Raw genomic sequence first — 26,443 nt, 5'->3', positions numbered from 1 at the left:
ATTTAAAGCATTTCTCTTAACCGGAAGGATTGCTTTCCCTCTCGTGCTTCTCAAATTAATTTATGGCTACATTTCTTTGACCATTTAAGACCATATGACTGTACTCTAACTTTTAGTAGCTTCTGCTGCTTTCTCTGTGATAACTTTACATATTTTATCCACCAAGTTTGCAGATCCATGTACTTTTGAGTACTGTTAGTGTGTCAGTCTTATTTTGGACAGTGGCAGGCCCTTGATTTAAGAAAACTTTTTTTTTATTTTTATAGAAGAGCACTGGTGACCAACCTACTACCTGCACGGCAGTTTATGTTTAGCTTAAAGAGCTTTTTCTATGTATTTGGCAGCTTAATATTTCAAGATGCACAGTCTTCCAATTTTAAACCCATCAGATGAGGCATCCAGGCCAAAAGGACTTCACACAGGACTGAAATGCTAAATGTCTGGTGAAAGCATTAGTGGCAGAAATCTTCTTTTCACTTATATCATGTCAGTTTTTAATGTTGCCATTTGGTTAGGCCTACACAACAAATCTAATTGGTTATGATCAGTGATGTAGAAAACGTGACACCTACCCTACGTTTAATGGAGTGTTAAGCAACACATTTGAAAGGGGACAAACAATTTGCAATTTTATTAAATGTTTCTGTACACAGATATGCAACTTCTCCATTAAATGCGTGAAAGTAGATATGAAGTAGCATTTACAGAGTTTATATATACACATGCAAAAAAAAAATGCAGCATTCACAAATATTTCAGAACAAACTTTGTGCTTTGCTTCAGTTTGCTGTTGTTGTTTTACTATCAAACACCAGGGGGCAGAGTAGAGCTTACATGATTGTCTCAGCACTAAGGTTTGATATTACTGACCAGAGTTAAGTCCTATGAGCCTTTAGCAAAAGATCAGATGTAGAATTCTTGTTCTTCCTCTTCTGTCGTGTCTTTCTCTTCAACTGGCACACTAATTATGCTGCAGCTGTCTGACTCGTTCACTGAAGCTGAGGACAGTGTGTTTGCACTGGTGCTTTGGGAACATGACAACTGCAAGGCAGACCGAGAGCTTTTGATGGAGAAGCTGTTTGGAGTCCGGCCCAGAGCGGCCGATTTGTAGGTGCCCTCTTGGGTGATGGGAGAGAGGTGGGGTCCGATGTCTTCTGGTGGGGCCGATAATGGCCGAGGAGTCTGTGGGAGGCTCGATTTGACGTACGCAGACACAACTGTGAGGTCCACACTGCTACCTGGATTTACCTTGTTTCCCGTGTCTACATCCGTCTCCTCTGCCCCGATCAGAGTGTCCACATTGAGGCGGAAGGGCGGGATGAGCGAAGAACTCCGGTGAAGGGAGTGGCTCCTGTAATTGGGGCTGGGACAAGGACCCGGAGAGGAACAGGCAGAGCGGGAGCTGGCTGAGCCCATGTTGGGTAGAGAGAAGAGGGATCCGGACCGATTGCCCGTCCAATGGGACCTCCAGCTGTCAGGATGTTGTTGGTCTGGCCACTGCTCCTGCTCATCTGGCTCCTCACATGCCAGAGGCATGGAGTAGTGGGAGGTCGGGTGGACTTTGGAACGAGGTGGCATCCGTTGATGGTAACGGCGGTTCCTGTGAGAGGTGGCGCTGCGGGTGAAGGTGGACGGAGCAGAGGCAGATTCAGTGACGGTGCATGATCTGTAGCAGGGATCATGTCTGTGTTTGCAGTATGCACCCTGGACCTGAATAGGAGGGAAAGAAAAGCAGTGAAAATATAGCGATTTGGGGTCAAGGGTCATATCACCACGTGGGATAGGTGGTAGGGCAAAAACAATTGTAGCTTATAAACTGCTTCCTTTAACCTGCCTATTCTGATAGTAGACTGTCTGTATGCTCTATTTGTTCACATGGGATCTGTGGGTTCAAGACCATTAACCTCCCTCTGTACAGGGCTTCCATGCAACAGGACACTCCTCACACAACATACAGGCAGCAAAGTGAAGGAGGAAGAAGTACAAGGGAACCCCGGGGTCTCCAAACACACCCCACACCCCCTGCTCTCACCCTGGCCTCTGAATGCTGATGACTTCTCCAGCTGTTGATGTGAGTCACAGAAGAACCCCCTGTGTACTGTACATATATCCATTCAGGATCTTAAAATCAGAGTGCGCTGTTCAGACAAATCGATGAAATATTACAAATCCAAAAAGGAAATTATGAGAAGCAGGAAACACATGAAGCAACACTCCCCTGTTCTGACATACAGTGACTGCTGTTGCTTTAAACATGTAAGGCAGCTGCAGCAGCAGGTTCTCGTCTATGATTTCCTCCTCTGTATATATTGAAATCCACAGCGCTCTGCTGATAGTTTCTCCATGTTTCTGTTCTCTTGTCAGCTCCGTCATCCGACTTTCCAACAAGACAATACAGACAGAAGCAATAACTTCCCACACAGCAGCCCCCAGACAATCTTCTGAAGCAGCACAGGGACTGAGGGGAATCTGCACATTTCCATATGTTGAACAATAAATATATAAAAAGAAGTTCAAAGTGATTTACAGCTTCCTCACAACAATCTACAGTCTGTTCAAGAAATCACTAAGTCTCTATTTCTAACCTCTATAAATACTCTGTCTGATAATGATAGGTTGAATCCAGTACAGCAAATATTCACTCAGTCACTTTATTATTGGGTACATGGCAGCAACTCAACGCATTCAGGCATGTAGACACTATTAAGGCAACCTGCTGAAGTTTTAACAGGCCATCAGAATGTGGATGATTTGGTGATTTGAGTGATTGAACAGGCAAGTCCAACTATTTTGAAAACTGGTGATTTGAGATTTCCCCCACAAACACATCTAGGGTTTAAACAGATGGTCAGAAAAAAGGAAAATATCCAGTGATATGGATCACGTCTCGTTGATGCAAGAGGTCAGAGGAGAATGACAAGACTGCTTCGTGCTGATAAGCATCTCTGAATGCACATTACATCAAACCTCGAAGCTGCTGATGAGCAGAGGAACCAACTGCATGACACTCCTGTCAGCAAACAACAGGAAACTGAGGCTATAGTTCAGAAAGACTCAACATACTGGACAACAGAAGATAGAAAAATGAGCCTTGATGTCATTTAGATGGTAGTTTCAGACAATATGTTACTGCAGCATAATTATAATGCAAAAATTCTGCTCAGTTCAAAGCATGCAGGCAGCTTTTCTTGAGATAATAAAACAAAAATTACAGTTACATAACACGAGCATCTGTATTTGCATCTCTGAAACTGTAATGTTTGGAAGTAACACACATACTTCACAACAGTGACGTGCTGCTTGCAGGGCTGGTTCCTGTAAACTGGAGAGAACTGTAAATGTTATCCAAGACTAAAAACTACATATTTTATTAGCTGTAACATTCTGGAGTTTTACTGATGCAACTCAGTTTAGTAAAATTACTCTTTGAACTGAGGAAGGGTTTTATTTTGAAAGTCTTTATGAGACAAAGCTGTAATCCAGGGTTTTGAGATTGGTTTATGGCAAAGAGGGTCCTCACAAGACTAAAGGTGCGTATGTGTGTGTGTATAAAAAGTGTAACAAAGCGCCCTGTGTTTTCTTCTCTCCCTGCTCAGTGTCTCAAAGTTGACTCTTTTATAAACCATCTCTCTCCTTTGTCTCCATCCTGCTCTCTGCTCTCAGTCCACTTCATCCTGTTTATCTTTTCCTTACTCTTCTTCTCTTTGTTTTTCTTGGTCTGCTTCTGCTCTCAAGCAGTGGCGTCACCTTTTCCTTGCATGATGCCCATTTATTCCTTCACTAAAGCACCGACTGAGACAAAGGTGGAGGACCAGCTACATTCTCTGTCAGCGTAATCTATCGAGCTTTACTAGGTACCATCAGTGAATGCTGACAGTAAAAGAGTTTAGACTGCACTGTAGCACAAATAGTGACATAGAAACACAATAACCTGCACTCATTTTGTGTTCACTAGGTTCATATTAATCCCAAAGCTTCCACAATTTCCTTTTTCCATCCGGACATTGGATAAAAATGTAACATTAGCTTCATTGTTTGGCCTTTAGTCATTTGTTGTGATTCTCTCATTGCTTAGACATTTGACAGATAGATGTGAGGCTCTAAGAAGTATATATATATATATATATTTAAGTAGATCTCTCAGCAGTTGTTCATTCTTTGTTTGTGGCTGATGCCAAACGAGTCTCAGTGTGCAGATCAGCTGCACACACTCGTTATTTACTAAAACTATTTTCTGTCCATGCGTGGGTGAAAGTTTCAATCCTCTGTCTACTATTAATACATGACAGCACGAGTTCAGCTTTCTGTGAGGACAAAATGCCAGTGAGGAGCCACAGCAGGACGCTGGGTAATGAGGCTGTTGACATGGTGATTATCAGACCCTAACTCTTGTAAGCTTTAGTTATCTGGGATAAGCCAGGTCAGCCGGATATATGACCTCAGGAAGGCAACGCCACGACAACGGGACACTAATCCTCAACAATGCTGTGGAAAGCAACACATTTGGACTGTATTTATGTTTATAAACAAAACTCTTCACATGATGAGCTTTTGCTTATGTGTGGCAGTGTGACTGTGGTTTTCAAAACTGCGTTACTGAGGCGACGCTCTAGATGATCAAATAGGGAACCATTTTATGTTCCTGTTCCTCAGACCATGAAGAAAACAGAATCCGATTATAAGAAAGGACGATTTCTTTTCCAGACTTGCAGCATTCTGGAGGCTAAATTTACTAGAAAGCTGGAGCATTTTTGAAGCTGGCATGGTTATAAAAACTCCAGTTGATCAACAGAAACATTTAATGAGCTGGAGAATTTGTTCCTTTAATAAAAATTCATATTAATTTCATATGAATATGGAAAAGCATCTCCTATGGAGCACTTAGTGCTTTGAAGTGTCCACTCAATAGTCATCCAAAGCAGGTTTTGTTAATGCATTAAATATTATAAGAATTTGTAATTTAGTAACAAATTGATGCCGAAAATTCTATTTGCTATGCTATGCTACTGTCTCTCAATGAAAGCAACAAACATATGTTGCATCATATGGATAAAAATAAAGAGAGAAATTAATACAGTGCTGTGCAAAGTCTGAAACCAGCCCTCATTTCTTTATATTTTGCTTCTGAGGAGCCATTGTAGCCTTGTACCTGACCATTTTCAGAGGAAGTTTTTTTGGTTGATAACCCACTCAACACTGACCTATGAATCATCTAAGTATAAAAAAGGCACTTAACTCAAGTGATGTACCAGTGTTGTATCCATGCATAACAGACACCTTAACAAAGAAGCAGTTTTAAATAGTATCTTTAGGTCCTTTGTTACCAAGCAGCCCGTCACAAAAACATAATTTGTTCCCATTTCTGTATTTCAACCTATGAAAAACACCAAAGATAAAAAACACAAAAAATTAAAAAAAATTTGAAACAAGTGATTTTGAGTATACTTTCAAAAACATTTTGTTTTGCAGAATCGGGAGGCCAAAACATTATCTACAGCAAATAAACAGTCTCTGAAAGTCCTGAGCTTAACAGGAAAACAGGAAAGAAATCTCATCACTGAAGCCTCATCAGAAATGGTCTCAGTGGAGGTTTGGCTGTCAAGAAGTTAAGGAAGGGAAATGGGGAGTAAAAGCTGAGGTATGTCAAATTACACAAGAACTGGACTGGGAAAAAAATCTGTGGTAACTGGTCTGATGGAGTGAGGAATCTTAATTTTTAAACTTTGGTTCATCCTGTCATCAGTATGTATGGTGGAGGTCAGAAGAGAGGTGAGTATCTACAGCCATCCGTGGCTTCATTTTTCACCATGGCAGTGATCCCAAACACACTGCCAATGCAGCAAACGCAAACCTGGTTAGAAAAACACTGAATGGAATACTCTCAGTCATGGATTGACCTCCATAGAGTTCAGACTTCAACATTTCTGAAGCAGTGCGGGATCATCTTGACAGAGGACGGAACAAAAAGCAGCCAAACTCCAAACAAGAGCTTTGAATGTCCTTCAAGAAGCCCGGAGTAATATTCGCGTACATGTACAAACTGCTGTTGCCTTATATACTGCATTTCCATATTTGTTTACACATTTCAGTAAATTGTTGCACATATTTCCAATTTTCCCAGCAAAGTATAAAGAACTGAGGGGTGGCTTGAGACTTTTACACAGCACTAGATGCATGTGGTGATTTTTATTAGCGAGCCAATGAAAGAAAACAAAAATAGACAGAAATAAGTTTGACAGATTTTCACTATTACTCTAACACGTCAGAGTATTTATTATATACTGAAACGTTACAGCTGCATCTGTAGCTCCAGGTTCCCAGGAGGCTTGTGTTTCCTTGTTGGGAGCTGGGTGTTGCCATTATCCCAGCCTGACAAAATATACATACACTGTGCACAACTTTCTGTGAATAAAAACACTCCCTCTCTGCTTATCTGTACAAAGAGTGTTTTTACAGAATGTAGTTGATGTTTTGGGAGATAATTTATTCCTTTCATATCACTGTGCCTCTGTTTCACTTGCCTACATTTAATATATTTAATGTATTGTAGTCGCTGCAATGTGGAGGTCCATGTGACTTGATTCCAGGTGGCAGCTAAGCATCATGCATATGGCCCATTGTCATGATTTATTAGCTTATTGTTTCTCTCTGTGCCGTTCCAATCCCAGTAATGGACTGAAGCTTAATTGGCTTGAACTTTCAACACTACTTATCTCCGACCGCCTGGGCACATATCCCCCGATAGGTGATACCTTTCCAACAAGGGCCGCTTGATTCATGTCAGTCTTTATGTGGGTGTTTATATTCAAACCCACACAGGCTTTTCCAGCACCTTTCAATATGGAAAGATGGAGGAATTAAATTAAGGACCTACAATAAAATAACTGAATCCTTCTTGTCTGCTGTATGATCTTGTTATTTCTGGATTGAGAATCAGTCTGAACTGCTCTTCTTTTTCTTCCACCTATAAAACTGCCACTTTTGTCTGCTTCTCTTTTACACAATTAAACACAGATTCCAAACACTGCTGCACACCCAAGCCCATTTTCAGTGTGTTTTTCATCTTTCTTTTATTTTTTTACTCTTTTAATAGCATACAGTCGTACACAAAGGAAAGACTTGTGAATCGCTCCTTAGCATCATGTTTCAGGAGTTGAGCAACAACAAATCCTTTTACATGAGACCAGCTGGTTCCAACAACTAATTATAAACTTGCCTCATTTCATCAGATTAAACTGAAATTACTCGTGTAGGTTTTGGTGTATCTGCAGGTATAAAAACATAACACACTCTTTCAAAATAAATCACACCATGCAATTGTGTTGAGTTGTACTTTTCCTATGTTAAAGTTACAGTTCAGTGAGGGCCACTATATTCAAAAGAAGAGTAAGAAGTTCCCATTTGCAGGATTTCACCATGCCTCCATTGTGACACCTCCCCACCGTCCCAGATGCATATTTAGTGGAGACTGACTCAGCAGCTGCAAGACCCCCAGCAAAGACCACAGCAGGCATCATTAAGAGATCGATGTAACATTTATTACAGCACAAAAAGTGAAGGCGGGTAGCAAAGTGGTTTGCAGATGTGCAGCAACTGTGACTATGTAAATAAAGTGGTCCTTAATGAGACAGCCAAATGCGTATTTAAGCTGATGTGGGCAGGAAATTTTAAGGCACATATACATTTAAAAAAACAAAAAAAAAAAAACAGAATGAAAAACGCTTACCTGCAGTAGGATCTTATTTCCATCGTAGTCCTCCGTTTGCCAGCGCACCTCACTGATTGGGCTGCAAGGGTGTGGCAGCAGGGGCACCAGCACTCCGACGTCCCGGACCCTCACCTCCATTACTGCCGAGTCCAACACCAGGGGACTGTGGCCTCGTGGGAGTCTCTTAAAGGACAGCTGGATCTCCATATCAGGGTTGGAGTACACCACAAAGAAGCAAAAGTCATCCTTCTTTTGTGCAACCCTCCGCTGAAGCAGCAGCTTGTACAGCCGCACCATATCAACATAGTTTTCATGGCGGCAATAGACTGTGAAACGCACGATTTCCTTCCCATAATGGACCTGCCGCACGGCCCAGAGCGGCGTGCCAGGAGACAGAGTGAAAAAGTCCTGACTGCATGGGGTCAACGGTAGCATCCGCCGGCCATTGCTGACTTTTTCAGTATGGTGGTAGTGCCAGGGCGGCCGCTGCAGAGCGCGATGCAGCATCAGTATGTGCTCATCACCGCCGTAGGCCTCCTGGAGGAACAGGATGACCGCCAGGGCTGGCTGGCAGGCTGAAGCTGGGCTTCCATTTTGATGCCGCTTTGCCCGAGGTCGCTGAGAGACGGAGGCTCGCTCTGAGACCCTGAAGAGCTGCAGTTCAGGGTGAACCCACGCCAGCACGGCGTCGGCAGCATGCTGCAGGAACTTGCCCTCGCCGGGGTCAGCAATGAGGTGGATGCTGACAAGGAAGGGATCCTGGAGCTCACCCATGGATAAGTCACCTCCAACAGCACACATGGAAGACAAAGTAGAAGAAACAAGGAGGACAGGAAGAAAATTAGATAAAATGGGTATTTTTGAACTTTATATAGAAATAAGAAGGTTAAAAAAAATATGAATTCTTAAATAAAATGAATCTGTTGCTCCAAACTGTCGAGATCTATCCATCCTTCTGCTAAGCTATTCCTTGGACACTGGGAATATTTTTTCCTGACACATTCACTCTTTTCTTTGTTTACTTCTTTGTTCAAGTTTTCCCATATTTTCTCACTCGCCTTCCCCATTCCCACAGATCTCTAGATCTCAGCTCTCCATTTCACTCGTCCACATCCAACTCCATCTTTCTTACAATTCTGAGGTTTACCTTTTCTCCCCTCTCTCCCTCCCTCCTTTCTACCAGACTCATGTGGAGCAGGGCTTCTCTGTGGAGGCTCATTAGTGCCATTTAGGAGTCATTACTGAAGCCCAGAGGAATGTCCCAGACCGCAGCGGGAGCGATGCATTCAGGTGTAGCCTCTCCCTGAACCCCCGACATGGAAAAGCTCGGCACCGTGATGCAGGTGCTGCAAATCCACTTTTCCTATGCTGCCGACACATTTACGTCAATCAGTCTTTTCTTTCTTGTGTGTTACATGTAGAAACTCACACGGCTGCCTGTTATCTCCATGTACACTCACTCTTTGTTTTGCTACAGTCTTTAATCCGAGTTCTCATGGGACTTGTCCCATTTTGTTTGTGCTTTGGGAAAGGACACACAGGCTACTTTCCCTGGCACAACATACTGTTTCACCATTGCCAAAATCCCTCCGTGAAACCGAGAGGCCAAACAGGGATGGGTTTTGTCTCTCGAGTCCCACCGGCCTTTGTAAAAGGACAGTTCAACTTGACCAAAGAAGTGACATTTTCAAAATGTCACTCTGTGGTTCCAATGGAACAGACCTAAATAATAGGTGTAGAGGTGCTATGAATGTAGCTGTTAAATATTAAAAGGTTCAGTAAAAGCAAGATGTGGTGGGAAGTATACATTTTGGTACAGTTAATTTATTTTATAACGACCCGAGGCTCGTGTCGGTGATGTTCCACCACAAAACTAATGTTGGTCCAGGCTGTGATTAGTTTTGTGGCATGTAAACACCGAGGATCTATAAGCAGATGTGAAGGCAAATTTAGTTTTAATAAAATGCAATGAAGCCTCAACTGTGACACAGAGCAGCCCTAAATGGCAGTTTGTCTACAGCGGTAATGACATCCGGATCAAGAATGTTCCACAGCAGGTTTAAGCGGGATGTCGGCGCACTGACATCCTGTAACACACATCTACGCGCCTACACAAAGAGAGACGGAACTGCTGTCATTAACGTCACCCTGATCCCTTACAATCACTGTTAACATGTAGCTGGCATTAAAACGCCAAACAAGTGGATGATAGGGCTCTTTAAGGGTATTTACTGCACAGCACATTGTGCCGACACACAGACAGCTCGACGTCTTCACACTCCTGCTGCACACAGCTCTCCTGGGATCAGTTTTCATGAGTCAGAGACCTTTGCCCCAACCATCTTATTTCTGCCTCATTAGAAAACAAACAAAAACAGCAAAAGAACCTAAAAAAAAAAAAAATCATCATCATAACCATTCCTTTCTTATTTAAAAAAATAAAATAAATAAAAATCTCAGTTTCTTGCTTTTACATTTGTCTTTTTTTTCCTCCATTCCCCACCCCCACACTCTTTCTTCTGCCATTTTTACACATGACAACTTTTGGGGGAATCAAGTTGGGATATTTTCCACAGTTTCCCTTTCTTTTGTAGCACGCAGCAGGAAGCAGCACGCCCCGGCCGTGTGCTCACTAATGGAAATACTGCATGTGGTTTAGGTAAGGAAGCTGGACGGAGCATGCAGGAGGCAACGTACACCGACATCCAAGCAGAGAATGGAATATTAGTCTCTCTCTGTGTTGTGTTCCTTGCACCAGTGCATAAAGCTACTAGCTACATGCTTGCAAAAATCCACTGAAAGGTCAAGATGTCTACATACTGACTTGTTCAAGGGAGACAGATTAGATCAATTAGAAAATTACTGAATAAGAAGCCGTTTATGGGTTTTTAGTCCACTGTTTAAGTTCAAAAATCAAAATGTGTTAGATTCACAGATGTCCCTGCGTTAAAAGCAGCGGAAAGATAATCTGGCAAGCTCATAGACGAGCTGTATGAGCTGCAGTGTTTTGGCCCATCTTTCTAAAATATACAATTCCAATACCTTGTACAAAGTGATACTTTTCTTGGCAATAAGGGTTAATGTGGAGCTGGAAAACAAGAGAATAAATCAGAGATTAAGTCTCCCCAATCCTGTGAAGGGAACGTAAGGCGTTTGTGAGTAAAGCTCTGGAGAAGTGTGTCTCTAAGCTCTTAATCCACTTGAGTCTTCAGGCTAACTGACTCGATTGACTACATACAACTCATGCATGTGCATATCCATCCTCAGCACACACACAGGATAAAGTGATTTCCATGTGTTGTGCATATTTGTCAGACTTACATGTTTTAGATTATCAAACTGTTTTTTATGTTAGACAAAGATAACGCAATTAAATGCAAAATGCAGTTTTTAAATGATGGTTTCATTGATCAAGAGAGAAACGTTTCCCAAACCTAGTGGGTCCTGTGTGAAAAAGTAATTGCCCCTCTTGTTAAATCGTGAATTAACTGTGCTTAACCTTTTTTTTTTTTTTTTTTTTTTTTAAGCAGAGTTCACTTTCATTAAACACACTTAGGCCTATTTATTGGCAGAGGTGTTGAATCAAGAAATCATTAAACAGAACTTGTTTGACAAAGTACAGAAAGGCTAAAAGATGTTAAAAAAAATAAAAAAAAAGGAACACATCATGGCATGATCCATGGGAGAGTTCAAGGAGAAAACTGCTGTTGACCAGTGGTTTTCTCCTTGAATACTCATTATCAGTTTTTCCAAAAAACATCTTGATGATCCCCAAGACTTTTGGGAAAATATTCTGTGGAGTGACAAGTTTAACTTTTTGGAAGGTCTGTGTCCCATTACATCTGGTATAAAAGTAACACAGCATTTCACAAAAGGAACATCATACCAACGGTAAAGTATGGAGGTGGTAGTGTGATGGTCAGGGGCTGTTTTGTGCCTTGGGACCTGGAAGACTTGCTGTGGTAAATGGAACCATGAGTTCTGCTTTCTACCAAAACATCCAAAAGGAGAATATCCGGCCATCTGTTCTTATTCGTGTGAAGCGCACTTGGGTTCTGCAGCAGGACAATGATCCAAAACACATCAGCAGGTCCACCAAGAAAAACAAATAGAAGACTTTTGAGTGGCCTAGTCAAAGCCCTGACCTGAATCAGATTGAGATGCTGTGGCATGACCTTAAAAAGGTGGTTCAAAAGCCCTCCAATGTGGCTGAATTACAACAATTCTGCAAAGATGAGAGGGCCAAAATTCCTCTGTGGCGCTGTAAAACTGCTTAGGGCAACTCTAACCAGTTATTAGGTTTAGGGAGAAATCACTTTTTCACACAGGGTAGGTTTGGATTTTTCCCCCAATTAATATCAAACAAATTCACTTAGAAAATGCATTTTTTTTTTTGTTTACTTGTGTTATATTTGTCTAATATTTAAATTTGTTTGATGATCTGAAACATTTAAGTGTGACACATAAAAAAAAAATGGAAATCAGGAAGGGGGCAGACACTTTTGTACTCCACTGTAAAAGTGCCCATTTATAAAAAGGGACGGTCTTGTCCAGTTCTCAGAGACTTTAACCTTGTCTCTGTGGATACGTGTTAACCAGGAACACATGCTCGCTGCCGTACCCGCAGATGATGACGTGAGATAAAACAACACGCCTTCCAGCGAGCCCCCTCCACATATGAGAGTGATTAGCAGCGAAAACTCAACCTCTCCTCGATGTGTGTATGTGTGTATGTGCGCAGAAGAACTCCAGTCGCAGCTCTAGCTAGCCAGGCCTTCAGTGTAAAAACAAAACAACTGAACTTGGAAATTCAAGATGTGGGCCCCTTTTGTCGTCTGCTGAGAAAGAAAAAAAGAAGGGGGGGGGGGGGGGGGGAGTTCCAAATCTCATACATCACTTTGAAATGACAGAAAAAAATAAGTCAAAGATTTATATTAGTGCAAAGACTACATTTATTATGTTTTGGCACCAGTCACTCAAGGTGTTGCTCGCACACAGAAGCTGTTCTCTCATTTAGATTCAAATATCCTTTCTCTCAAGTCTCAAATGTGTGCCGTTTTCCATTTTCTGATAACTATAGAGTACACATACAGTCACAGTGGGGGATGCTGATTTTAAACGAGGAGGTCTGTGTTTGTAAACAGAATCAAAAAGCTCTCTTTGCAACAATTTTTCAGCTCTCCATCTGTGTGACGTCAAAGAGGGTGAATATCGAGTAGCCAATCAGAAGAAAGTTCACTTAAAGGAAGGAGCTAAGAAAAGCAAAACAAAACAGTCAATTACTTGACTGGATATAATAAAGCAATTTTGTGCTCATTACTCAGTACTGCATTTTCACATCATCAATCATTACCTGTCACTTCCCAACAACAATTTGGACATTTTTAATTATAGTAAAACATCAATAAGCCAGGTACTAACTCAGGAAGTTGTTAAACCTACGTGAAACCTAATAATTATTATTAATAACTGTATTTTATTTTTTTATTTAACAAGTAGTAATTTACTTTTTTCGGCCTTGCCCACTCCACTCAGCTGCCTTTCCATCTCATTCTGTCTGCAGTTTGCTGAGTCGAGGTTTATCTGATCATGTCTGAACCAAGCTGAACATAAATGTGAACCCCTTTAACTTAAACTTTAACAGTTGTTTCATATGACTCTGACAAAAAACAAAACAAAAAATAAATACCCCCACCCTTAAATTACCTAAGCAGTTCTCATACAAAGACTAAGGTAAAGTGATATATTGCTGTCTTCTGAGATAAGAGCTCAGGCTTCTGTTTGGATCTCTGCTTGTCAACTGCATCTCACACTGTGAGCGACATACATGGGAGAAAAAGAAAAACGCCAAGTCTGCATTTCTTCATGTAATTAAATAAATTAAAGCTGCATGAGTTGACGCAGTGAGAAAGAAAACAAGCTTGTTTACTTTGTTGTCTAGAAGATACAAAAGGACCTGCTATAGAGCAACATAAACAAAGAGCCTTAAAAAAAAGAAAAAAAAGAAAAAAAAAAAAGGGAATTGCTGACTTCCTTTCCCAGAGCGGAATATACAAAGGGCTCAGTATGTGAACGCCGCCAGCCCTCAAGTTTCACAGAAGATAAAAGCAGTCAGACCAAAATGTAGAGATACTATTCCTGGCTTTAAAGTGCTGTTAGATTCAAACTTAAGAAGAAAGATAGATTGATTAGATAGTGAAGACTACACAGCCAGGATCATGGACGTCATGTGACCTTCATTGTCTGAACACACGTGGAACGAGGCAGAACGGCTGAGGCGAGGGACAAACGGCAACTTGAAAAAGTTGCATTTCCTGCACAAATACCGGGTGAATGCTGTATAGCAGAAATCATGTGCTGAAAACAGTTGAAGAAACAGAACTGTCTGCTGAGAAAGAGGTGACGGAGCTGAACTGTCTGCTGAGAAAGAGGTGACGGAGCTGAACTGTCTGCTGAGAAAGAGGTGACGGAGCTGAACTGTCTGCTGAGAAAGAGGTGACGGAGCTGAACTGTCTGCTGAGAAAGAGGTGAAGGAGCTGAACTGTCTGCTGAGAAAGAGGTGACGGAGCTGAACTGTCTGCTGAGAAAGAGGTGAAGGAGCTGAACTGTCTGCTGAGAAAGAGGTGACGGAGCTGAACTGTCTGCTGAGAAAGAGGTGACGGAGCTGAACTGTCTGCTGAAGATGGATTTTTTTTTGAAAGAGTACACTGAAGAGTGTCAAGAAAGCAGAGGGAGAACGAGCCAGGAGGATTCAAACCTGCGCCACCGCTCTCAGGGCCCCTGCTCATCTCAGTGAGCCAAAGCAACACTCATCCCAGGGATAGATGTGACGAGAGAAAAAAACGGCGTCAGTTCCAGAGTTTGAAATCTTAGAGGAGGACAGATTTCCTATTCTGAAACAAACGTAATTCATGGGAAAACAGTAAATGGTATCAAAAAAATTCTTTCACCGTGAGCGTCAGGAGTGTTTGAAGATATATTGCCACAAGGCTCATGTCTTTGGAGTCCACAGTTTAGGACAGGGGTGTCAAACTCAAATACACAGTGGGCCAAAATTCAAAACTGGAACAAAGTTGCGGGCTAACGTTAATATTTATTGAAATATATTTATTCCTCCAGATAAAAGAATGAATCTTTTCTTATGGACTCAAACACGTTTTGCTGAAAAACTTAATATGGAACAAGCTAAGCTTAATACTAAACAATATATATATTAGCTGTATAATACCAGTAGCCCAGCTCTAATAGTAATTAGGTGTGGCTTCGCGGCCCAAATGTAATTAGGCTGCGGGCCAAATTTGGCCCGCGGGCCAGAGTTTGACACCTATGGTTTAGGAGATATGATGAGTTGAAATGTTAAAGAGCTTAATATTTTAGAAAGTATATAAGTTGCGAGCAACTTTTCAGTAACTTTTGTTTGCTCTAGAGCAAGCCATATACTAATCTGAAGGTCGGTGGTTTGATCCCTGACTGCTCCAGTCTGCATGCCAAAGTATCCTTGGGCAAAATACTGAACCCTGAGTTGTTCCTGATTCGTTCATCCAAGTGTGAATTTATATGAACGAATGGGCAAATGAAGCGCGTTATATAAAGCACTTCAAATCCTCAAGTACAACAGAAAAACACTACATAAGAGCCGGTCCATTAACCATTTATACACAACAAGATTCTAATAAAAACACTGAAAAACACTCTTCGGTGCTGGTGAACATGCATTTCTAAATCTTAGTTATGTAGATCGAGCAGCATGTTAAAAGCTCAATATAGTCAGTGCAATTTTAATTCCTCACAGGTTTGAATTTCTGGACCGAGTTCAACATGGATCCATTGAAAAACATCTCAAATCTCCCAGTTCTTCCAGGATCTGGGAATAAGTTCAAAAGATGAGAAACTGCTTTTTCCTGGTTTCACTAGCCCCAAATTATAGCAAGATGACATTTTTTTTTTTTTTTTTTTTTTTAAACGTAATCTTAGATCAGAGGCAACATAATGAAGCTAACTATGAATACACTGGTATTTGCTCTCACATTGACTTAACAGACGGCTAGTACCCAGTAATAACTGTCCTACTTCACTGTGCACTCAGTCAGCACGTACATACTCACCCATTCATTATCACAAGGGCCCACAACAAGGCCGACAGACTGAACTGCTTCAATTAAGCCATTAACAAAAAAGCCGACTGCAGCACATTTAGCGCTGTTCTGGCCTCGTGGTTCAACTCTCATTCTGGAGGATGCACATTTGGTAACACTTAATCCAAGCTGCCTCAAAACAGGGCATGGATTTCATACATTCAGCTGGAGAGAAGGCACCCCAACCTTGTGTGTGTGCGTTACAAGCTGGTCTGTTACGGGTGGTCCTTGGGCCATCAGGTACTATTCAAACTGACTGTGTTGAAAGTGTTTTGGCTGACATCACCACGAGTGGTTTGCCGTTAAAATGGATACTCGCCGCTGTCCCTTTGAAAGAGCAGTGTGTTTGAGCGTGAACACAAGACGGCGCAGATAAAAGGCAAAGAAGCAATAGACACCACACTCTGTTACACATGAATTTGTAACATGAATTTGTAAAATTTGAGTTAAAAAAAAAAAGAAAAAAGAAAAAAAGAAACCCATATAAAATCACATACTTCAGTAATTATAGTTGAGCGAAACAAGACCAGCATGCAAGTGCCAAAAACTGCAGTTCCTTAAATGAACACACTCCAGAAGTGAGTCAGTCCCCATGTTTGCAGCCTGATGCATACAACCGTTAAGGTCTCCCTTTCATTTTATGAAGGCTTACAGTTAAGCATGATTATTGGCATGGTCGTGGCTGGGTGGGAGAAGTGGAAAGGTTCCAGACTGTCTGAGATGATATTAAATGGTAAACTTAGGCAGAAGAGAATATAAACAGACTTACAGGCTTCATACGGCTTTACTTTATAAAATAATCAATTCTTGGATTACTTTTAACTAAAGATAAAAGTTTTTAAAGCTAAAATTTTAATCTCTTGCCAGGGATCTCAGGGATCCAGACAAATGAAGAATGAAGAAACGTTACACTACAGTGATGAAAACCAAAACCACATTTTAAGAAGCAGCTGCTTGTGGCAGCAGTGGTGCTTCTGCTGTTACTTCTTTTCTCCAAATTCTTTGAAGAGTTGCCTCAGCTGGCCTTTTCCTTTTAGCTCTGAATGTATCACCGTTTCTAAAATCTGCACCAGATTATTTTTATGTAACGCACATTTCTTTTGCTTCAACCAACAGACTCATTCTCATTCACAACTGGTAACTTATTTATTCAAATTTAAATATTTTTAAAAGCTTTCATTTCGAGGCCATGCCAGGTGAAGTTGTAAGTTGCTGCTACGTGAAATCTTACTGTGAAAAAAATAAAAATAAAAAATACTGGAGGGGAAAGGATCAGTTGACAAAGAGCGAGCGAGTGAATTCGACAAAGTCGAAAGCTGATGGCAGCTCGCGGCTCTTGCTGTCGAGGTATTGATGTTGGAGGTTTAGCGTGACATCAAGGACTTAATCACCATGGACTTTATGACTAGTGTGAGCTGAGGTCAAAGGTTAGGGGTTAGGACCACCTTAGGAGAAAGTAAATGCACTTCTGTGGAGGCAAAAGACAAGAGGAGACTAAACCAGCATGCACCTCTGTGAAACGAATACATCAGTAGACACTCTGAGACAGGATGTTCCTGATTTTAGAAATTGTGCAAATGTAAGAAAACAGTTCTACACATTTGTTTAATTTGCACATTGATCAGAAAAGACTTACTGGAGGCCCGGGTAATGCCATCCAGAGCAAGTATCTGGTTAGACACCATGTTTCTAAGATTTTTAGTACAATAAGCTCAGTTTTATCTGAGTTTACAAGCAGGAAATTAGAGGTCTTTATGTTTTTAAGGCATTCCTTCAGTTTAATTAATTGATTGGTGTCATCTGGCTTCATGGATATCGATATATATAAAGCAACTTATCAGCTTTTATTGCAGTTTCCTCACTTCTTACAGTGTTACAGGGATGCTGTATGCAAAATTTTAAGAGCCATGCTAAAGATGAATCTGGACAGATGCAAAACAGGTCGTTTTTAGAACTTATACGATGTCTTATTATACAAAGTAAAAGAACAGTTTTCAGCCAATCAGAAACTATATCTTCTTAGACAAATGGTGCAAATTGTTTTACTTTAAAAAAAGGTCCTCTGGATGGATTTCAGTGTGTAAATGTATGCACGGTGTTTGCGCTCAGTAGTAGTTCCTGTCCAGCAGTGGACTTGTGAATGTGGTCACACTCTGTCCTGCAGTATGTATTTAAAGTTCTTGTGTTTTCGGACAGTGTCCCAGTGCACATTTTGTTCCAGCTCTGACCTCCAGTGATGACAATGGTGGGCAGAGGCTCATCTGACACAGCGATGACACAGGAAACAACAGGGGAAAACCAAACCAGACTCTCTCCTGGATCACTGTGTGTGTTTCACTGCTTCCTGGCTTACGGGTGCGGTTCAAGTGGGATAACGCAGCTTCCTGCAGACCAGATTAATGGGCTAATATTGGATATAATCCTCCCATTGTAAAAAAGCCTGGAGACCTGGCAACCAGACTGAGAGCAGGCCACGGCCTCTGCAAACACAGACCTTCACAATCACGTACACTTTCAAAGAAAACTATGGACACACCCACAGTGTGTAAAAAATGCCCAAGACAGGAAAATGGCCTAATGATGCGAGACAATTCTGTCCAAATTTTGATTATTTATTATCCAGATTACTTTTTTTTTTTTTCCCCATTTATTGTTATTTGTGAGACTTGGGAAAGCAGTAACATTGTTAACCCACAATGTGTAAGTTATTATCCAGATTACTTGCTGATGTTTCTCTCATGTCATGTGCACGTTGCTTCAGATTTGTCTACCATACTGGATATGATACAACCACCGGCTGCTAATGAAAAATGCATAGTCCTCCTATTGGTTGACAAGTGATTCCTACAGGTTACTGACCAATGCTTAGTGAAATCAATCAAAAAGAAGGTGCTGTACCAGAAACCTCTTTAATGTTGCTTTGGTCACTATTGGATTGCTGTGGTTGCCGATAGTGTACAACAACACTTGCCAGCTGCTAGTCAAACTGTAGTGAATATTAAGAAACTGCAACTGAGACAATCTGCTAGCATCAAAAGTAATTACACTGAAGTTTTTGCCAGCTGCTCAGGGAATACACATTTTTCCTTAGTCAACACTATTGTTACACATCCAAAATTGTGGAAAATTGACTGTCACATGGTTAGTGACCATGTGATTCATGTGCCTTTAGTTTACTACACAGGCAAAAGCGTGTTCACACAACCAACTATGCAAGTACAGGCAAATAAATGTATGCTTAAACTTGTGACTGGGGCAGCGAATGGTTGTCTTTGTCTGTGTGTTAGCCCTGCGACAGACGGGCGACCTGTCCAGCGTGTACCCCGCCTCTCGCCCTAAGACAGCTGGGATAGGCTCCAGCGCCCCCCGCGACCCTAAAAAGGATAAGTGGAAGCGAATGGATGAATGAAACTTGTGACTGGATTTCTAAGCCTTATAACATAAGCCGATGTCATAATTAATAAAAAATATGGCCAAACCTACCAAAACAAGATCCAAATATTGATGTAAAAAATACACGTATAACACATTTCTACACTTGAATAAATTTATTAGCTGACTGAAAGGTTTGGTTAGAAATGCTTCTTGTCATGGGTGAACAGTTGCTGTGTATCTTAATCGAAAATTGTTGCATAGTTTTATCTCATGGGACTGTTGCTGTGTAGATTATAATGATGATGCATCTGTTTACTTACCTCCCTTTTTAGGAGGACATTAAAAGTAAGCTTTTTATGTTTTCCCTCCACTTTGGCTTCTTTACCTCACCAATACAAATGTTTCATTTATCCCTGCGACTGCTAACCATTACTAACGTGTAAAATGTAATGTGTAGCATACAAACCGAGGTGGACAGAGGAAAGAAAAATGTAATAAACAATGTTGTTGTTGCTATACAAATACTCTTCCCTAAAATCTGCTGTGGATCTTACAGGCCACTAAACACAAAGACACAAACACAATCCTGGCCTGTGAGTGGATTTATTTAGTCAGTGTGTATTAGGGAGATAAAGACCTGAGCCTGAGCTGTGTGTGTGTGTGTTAGCAATACTTCATGTCACTGTTAATTTTACTTACTGCTTGTTGAGGACAAGGGACTGTAATCAGACCTGCAGAGGACAAAAGAAAACAGATTTTTTTAAAAGGCAGAGGAAATGTCGACAGAGAGGACAAGACAGAGAGAGGAGACAGAAGTTTATATTACAATATGAATTGCAATCTACATGATTTACAGGATGACACACTCCTATTTCAGATGAAGTGCTGACATCTGGCTAAACAGTAGGAGAGGTCCAGCTGGAAGGTCAGCAAAAATGCACACAGAGATTTCAGAGTGGTTTCTAACGGAAGGGATAAAAACACAGGCATTTGCTCAAGTACTACTTCCACTACTGAGATACAGTACAGCTCCTAGCCTCTTGTATTTTACTTGAGTTCTAACTACTGCATTTTCCTAGTTAATTAACACATTAAATAAAACTTCCTGTTTTTTAGGAGCTAACAATCCCACTCAACCAGTAAAAACATCAAAAATGCTCCTTACACACTCACACATTAACAACAATAATAATAATAATAATAACTATTCTTATCCACATGATTGACATGATGCTGGAAATAAAAGGACGTGTGTGTGCCGGATTTTAATGTGTCATGAATTACTACAACCATATAGTTTCTCTTAATTATAGAATCAGTTCAGCAACAACTTCGTTGTTCCTTCCAAAAATTGGATAAAAAGATTGGTAACACATTCTACCATTAAAGTTACAAGTCATACAACTCAAACTAATGACTGTACAAGCGGAAAATATGCTCACTGAATCAGACATATTGGGAATTTATGACATTTAAAACATAGAAACTACTGAAAGTGTGAAGCCATCACTGGTATTAGCACGTAGATAAAAATAATGTTAATCACACAGTTGATTTAACTAACTTAAAAAACATACTGGTTTGGTTTCCTAGCCAAACCAAGTATGAATAACTACAAGAACTGGCATATAAAGTATGTGGCTCCAAAGCTGGTGGAAATAATGTGTAAATATGGCCAAGTTGAGATAATTTGGTTTTTCCCCTTCAATCTGCTGACAGCGTGTGCACTAGAAATACCTAGCTAGAGCCAGGAAGTGATTAGCCTAACTTAGCACAAAGACTTGAAAGAGGCTAAATTCTCCTGGCTAAATTCAAGGGAAAACTACCCACCCCTCAAAGCTCATTATTTCACTCCTGTATCTTGTTTAATATGTACACATGAGTATAACAGTTACATTTTTATGGCTGTACTTTGGCTTTCTTATAATGCTGGATTCTTTGTATATTGGTTCAAATGACAACCAGTCTCCCTGGAGAGAGGCCAAAACATTTCCAGTCCTTCTGATTTCTGTGCTATGTGAGGCTAGCCATGCCCAGGCTCCAGTGTTTTTGGTTGCACCAGTCTTTATGTAGAGTTCATTACAAGAAAGGGGGGGGGGGGGGGGGGTATATTTATGGTTGGGAAAATGTAATTGATGAAGTAAAGGGTCTTCACTTTTTGAAGATTTATCTGCTCTTAAGCTTCAAAGAAAAGATAGAGAATTACATTTCAGCTAATCTGATCTCCAGACAGAGTAAAATTATGACATTTTATGAAATTACATCCAAGACGTGTTTGCCCACATACAACAAGGCTGACTGAGGAGCTAACTCAAATCCTGCAATTAATAATTTGGTGAAAAGGTTGCATAACTCCAGGTTCACATATATGCATTGCAACTTGACGATATTAGTCCCACAGGAGTCCTCCGACAGCCAGAGAACACTGTTCCTCCGCACACTCTGTGAGTCCATCTCTAAACTAATAAAAGTCTCTGGAACTGCAGGAAGCAGAAGAGCAAGTCTATTTCCTGCAGCAGGAGGTTATCAATCTAACTAATGGGCATTAGCGGTGTAGAGAAAGGAATGGGTAAGAGTGAGGGAAGCAGCAGGTGTGAGGACACAAAGGTAAGAAAAGATGATGGGCTTGCAGAGGCAATATAAATATTGGGAAGAACAGAAATAAGCAGAAAATTGCAGCAAAAGGGGACAAAGTGAAAGTCATACTCTCATCTCTGAGTGCACAAAGAAAAATGACAAGGAGTGGGAAAAAAAGTAGGTTTATGACTCTTTGAAATAGAGTTGGAGGTAGTAGTGTGCGCAGTTGCACACTAGTCTGTTTATTTTGATGGCTCCTTTGGGTGTGAGCATTTGGCAGGGCTACCCCTGCAGTGCCGGCTAGCATCCCGCCTGTGGTTCCCAGTCTGGCCGCACTGCCTCGCTTCATCTCCACCCAAAGACAATAAACACAAAGTGAAGCGCAGACAGGCAGCAACCCAGTCATACGCATAAAGTATGAGCGCAGGGTGACCCAGTGGGCTTGAAACTGAGTATATATACGTATATTTAAAAAAACAAAACAAAAAAAACTTCTTTGACCCATGGAAAGCTAAAACAGATTCAGATGCAGAGCGATGAAGAGGGACTTAGGATGGCAAGAAAGGGATGAAGATGAAGGCATAAGCTAACCGAAAACGTTCGACTGTTCCAAGCGGTGACTCATGTGAGCATTTTACGGCCTATCACCTCTAAAGTCAGGCTCTGGTTATATTCAGGAAGGATCTTTATCACGGCTTAAAAGAAACCAGACATGACTGATGGTAGATGGAAAGTCTGTATTCAATAACAACATAACATTATCATCCTACTTCCCCCAGAGCAGGGGTCTATTTACACAACCGTGACGCATATATTCATGTAGGTTTGTTGGTGTTCAGGAATAAAAATTATAAGTATTCTGTTTTTCTCGTTTGACAGAACAGCAGTTATATAAGAACACGGCAGAGACAAAGTCATACACAGGACCGACTCATCTATTTATAACTCACTAATAGGGGGTTAAGATGGACTTTATGACCAACAAAATATTGTTTATTTTATTCATTTATTCAAATGCACTGGTGGAGTGAAAGCGTTCTAAATTTAGTGGATTGAAGAAGAAGAGGTGGGGGATGTGAGCAGGTGGAGGTGGACGGGCCTGGAGTTTGTCATTTAACAAGGATACTTTTCACATACAAGTACTTTTAATGTAACTGATATTTGTCTGTATTTTGTTTTTAACCATTAACAACACAAACATTGATTATAGGCTAAATTCTGAGACGCTACAAGGCTGCGAGTGGTGGCAACAATTAGGTTGGACTGCTTGATATGGTGGCCTCGTATTTTCTTAACCGTGTGCAATTACACAATCAAATGTAAAACCGTGCTTGCACTACTAGATAAACTATTTTATGTAAGCCGTGACTGAAATGAAATCCTGTAATAAGAATATATAGAGTAAATAACAATTAACCTAATTGCATACCGGGCTTTTAATCTTTCTTCCACCATACATCTCCGTGAGGGATCACAAGGATCTATATAGGCAAGGTTAATACAATGTAAAGGCATAAAGAAACCTTGATGTGTAATCTGAGAGTTCAGAGATGTGCAGTTTGCCTGTGACTAATCTGTAAGGACACCACAAGCCCTTTAGCATAGGACATCATGTGACATGGTCATGTGTACATGAATGCCTCAATCGTTCTTCTGGTTTGTCCCGCACATGGTCAGTTTGACTTCAGGGTTTTCAGACACAACAGTTTTCTGACATATGGGACACGGTTTATTCAAACACAACGAGTTATATTTACCTAGACTTAACCAAGCTGCTTTGAAATGTGAAAATAAAGAAAGAAAAGTTGACGACACTTTAACTTCATCTACAAAACAAGCCACAGCTGGACTCTAACCTCAGTCTCCATGGTGAAAGTCCTGTGTTTGGTCCATTTAACCAGCCTTTATCCTGCTGCCTCTGTAGACTTATCATAAAATAAAATAAAAATCTCACTTCATCTTCTATCAGAAAGCCTTTCTGAAAAACCCTGAAGGCAAACTTCTCACACAAACTCACTACCAATTTTACTCTTTACTTAAAACAACAACAACAACAAAAAACAAACTAATATCCCAAACACATTAAAGACATATACGATCATCACGTTTATCGTGTTAAAGCTTCAAAAAAATGAAAGTGAACCTGTCTTTTAATTTTGCGAGACATACAGAGACACAAACACGCACGGAAAACAACTAGTAAATCCTTCACAACAACACAACATCAAATCAGTGACATACCGCAGGAGACAACGAGGCACATCTTTGTTTAATGGCTGCAAAGGAGTAAACAGCGTTAACTTAACACGCTTTCCTGCCAAACAACTTTGAGTTAGATCTTTTTTTAATATTCCGCTAAAAATATTAGCATCCCAAAACAGCTTGTCCCGAGCTTAGTCTGCCTCAGTAGCAAGTGTAATATATAACATTTAAAAAATAAAATAAATAAGCATGTGAATTTAACTGAGGATCGTCGAGACCAATAAGCCAAATCTCATTTAAAATAAAATAAAATAAAAATGTTGTGTGCTTTCTCGCTTCTTCTTAAATGAAAATGAGAATGCACGTTGGCTGTGGTTAATTTAAAATATTTCCTGATTCCAAAATCCCAAACATTTAGTGAGATATTCTGCATCTGTTGTTTCTCCTTCACTCACCCTCCAGTCTCGGCTCCTGAATCCACGCAGTCATCTTCTGTTAGGACTTTCTCCATCTCAGAGGCTCGGACGCGTAGCATTTAGCTGCATTATTTCAGTGAAAGCCACAAACTGAGCGTTCAAACGCCTGGAGAGACCACACTGAATCAGACGAACAGAAAACGCTCTAAATCCCCGCCGGTGTCTGGGTCCGCACACGAGCAGAGGGGTTTAAACTTGTTGGATCAACAAGCTGACTTTTCTGCGTCAGCGGCGGGCTGACGGGATGCCTTCAGTTGCTGTGGGAAATCTGACGACTACAAGCGAACGAGGCAAACGTTTGGATTGGAGTTTGGATTTTGTTCTCACATGTTTCAGTTTCCTGCTGCCAACATTATACCGGTATTACCGTGAACGGTATGATATGGCCCAGCCCTAATTCATAGTGTCTTCTAGACTAGTGGATCAGTTGAAGGGTCAGATGCATCTCTCAGCTCCAGTTTCAGAGCTGTGCTGAATTTTCCTCCCCTATTTCCTAAAGACATGACTTTCAGATACTGTTCATCTGCTGTAGATAGTTTTTAAGTCTGTCTACTTCTTCCACTTCTTCTTTTGTATTCCACTTGTGCAGTTTATCATAGATTCAAAGTGCCTTGAGTTAGGTGACTTTTTAAGTCCTTGAATAATGCATAGGTCAGTATGATTTTTTTTAAGACCAAACAAGCCTCAGAAAATGGTCCGGTGCAAGGACCAAGCTCACCCTAAGAAAGCCTGGAGAGCTATGCCTCAAGACAACTTAAAAAGTCTGACACCTTGCAAGTAAGATATAAAGAAACTGCGGGTGGCTCGAGAGTTTTGCAGTGTACTGTAGTTTAAAATACGAAATCAAAATTATAACCATAAAAATGGGGATAAATATTCTGACGTAATTGTGATTTAAACTACTACTCCAGTATTTTTGTTTTGTTTTTCATTTTAAGAGCGTTGAGCTAAAGACGTTTTTAACTCATAGTTTTTAAGACGGGTGGGTATATCTATATTTTTAGCAGTGTATGTATTTATTAGTGATGAAAATAAAAACTCTCGCACGTAATGAACGATGCACCTGGGGCTGGTAAGGCTGCGTTAACGAGCAGCACGCAAAGGCAACAGTAGCAAAAGTGCTGGTTTGGCGCCGTCAACAGGAAGGATAAGGTAATGCAGTGAGTCTGTCTTCCAGGTGGACCCACTGAGGTCAAAGAAGGGTCAGATTTCCTAACTGTAGACAAAACATTTTTTAGGCTCCCCCATATATCCCCATACTACCTTTAGCTTCCCTTACATTTAATAAGGGTTGCCTGTAATTGCACACCTGGATTTATTAGGTAAAAATATCACTTTCATTTTTTGGTTTTTTTGTAATAACAAGCTGTTTAAATTTAAGCAACCACAGCATACACTGAAGTAATGAAATAAGCAATGAACAATTATTAATCTATATATTTTAAAAAAACCCATCTGTCTTCTACTTTTAAAACAGAAAAATGCACGATGACGCCGGCACACAGATTTGGTAGATATGGTTATTAGTGTGAGTAGGACAGAGCTCAAGAGTAAAATACGATACAAAATGAAGGAAAGGTGGCAGAAGCAATGGGAGGAAGAGAGGATAGGGCGATGGTTTTATAAGATCCAAAGGAAGGTGGGGGAAATGAGAAGTACAGGCGGAAACAGGAGAGAGGAGACGATTATATCTCGACTGAGATTCGGACACACAGGTTTAAATAGCACATTGTTTTTAATAGGTAAACACTGTACAGGGGAGTGACTGCAGTAGGGAACGGGAAACAATAGAACATGTTTTCTTGAATTGTCAGAGGTATGATATTGAAAGGAGACAACAGTTCAAAAAGCTGGACGATATGGACGTGAAGTTGGACTTGATTGATTTGTTTCGCACGACCTCTGTAAGTGAAAGTTATCGGGCTGTATTTTGGTTTTTAAGGCAGACCCATTTGTTCGAGAGGCTTTGA

At 40.7% G+C, this 26,443-nt stretch overlaps 1 protein-coding gene across 5 annotated transcripts; it reads right to left on the bottom strand.

The window, feature by feature from the left end:
* Positions 1-616: 616 nt before the first annotated feature.
* On the bottom strand, positions 617-24,781 carry fam124a (family with sequence similarity 124 member A). 5 transcript variants are annotated; one of them, XM_082508224.1, is made up of 5 exons: positions 24,453-24,541; positions 24,037-24,071; positions 19,918-19,949; positions 7,727-8,499; positions 617-1,710 (listed from the first exon to the last, which is right to left on the bottom strand). In XM_082508224.1, the coding sequence occupies exons 4-5, from the start codon at positions 8,480-8,482 to the stop codon at positions 904-906; spliced, it is 1,563 nt and encodes a 520-aa protein (XP_082364350.1). In that variant the 5' UTR covers positions 8,483-8,499; positions 19,918-19,949; positions 24,037-24,071; positions 24,453-24,541; the 3' UTR covers positions 617-903. The 5 variants fall into 5 exon arrangements, with proteins under 5 accessions (XP_082364350.1, XP_082364349.1, XP_082364346.1 ...); XM_082508223.1 differs by having other exon boundaries at positions 7,727-8,493; XM_082508220.1 differs by lacking the exon at positions 24,037-24,071 and having other exon boundaries at positions 24,453-24,781.
* Between the last annotated feature and the right edge of the window lie 1,662 nt (positions 24,782-26,443).

This window comes from Aulonocara stuartgranti (assembly GCF_965226115.1).
Source record: "Aulonocara stuartgranti genome assembly, chromosome: 16".
Lineage (NCBI taxonomy): Eukaryota > Metazoa > Chordata > Actinopteri > Cichliformes > Cichlidae > Aulonocara > Aulonocara stuartgranti.
The sequence above is the reverse complement of the archived record's forward strand: the minus strand, read 5'-3'. Positions and strand labels throughout refer to the sequence as shown.

Excerpts from the sequence above, each read along its gene's own strand:
- fam124a (XM_082508220.1), bottom strand. The coding sequence starts at position 24,532 with ATGCTACGCGTCCGAGCCTCTGAGATGGAGAAAGTCCTAACAGAAGAT. Across the intron at positions 8,500-19,917 it reads TCCCTTGTCCTCAACAAGCA|TTGGAGGTGACTTATCCATG; the intron begins GTAAGTAAAATT and ends CCATGTGTGCTG. Across the intron at positions 1,711-7,726 it reads GAAATAAGATCCTACTGCAG|GTCCAGGGTGCATACTGCAA; the intron begins GTAAGCGTTTTT and ends CCTCCTATTCAG.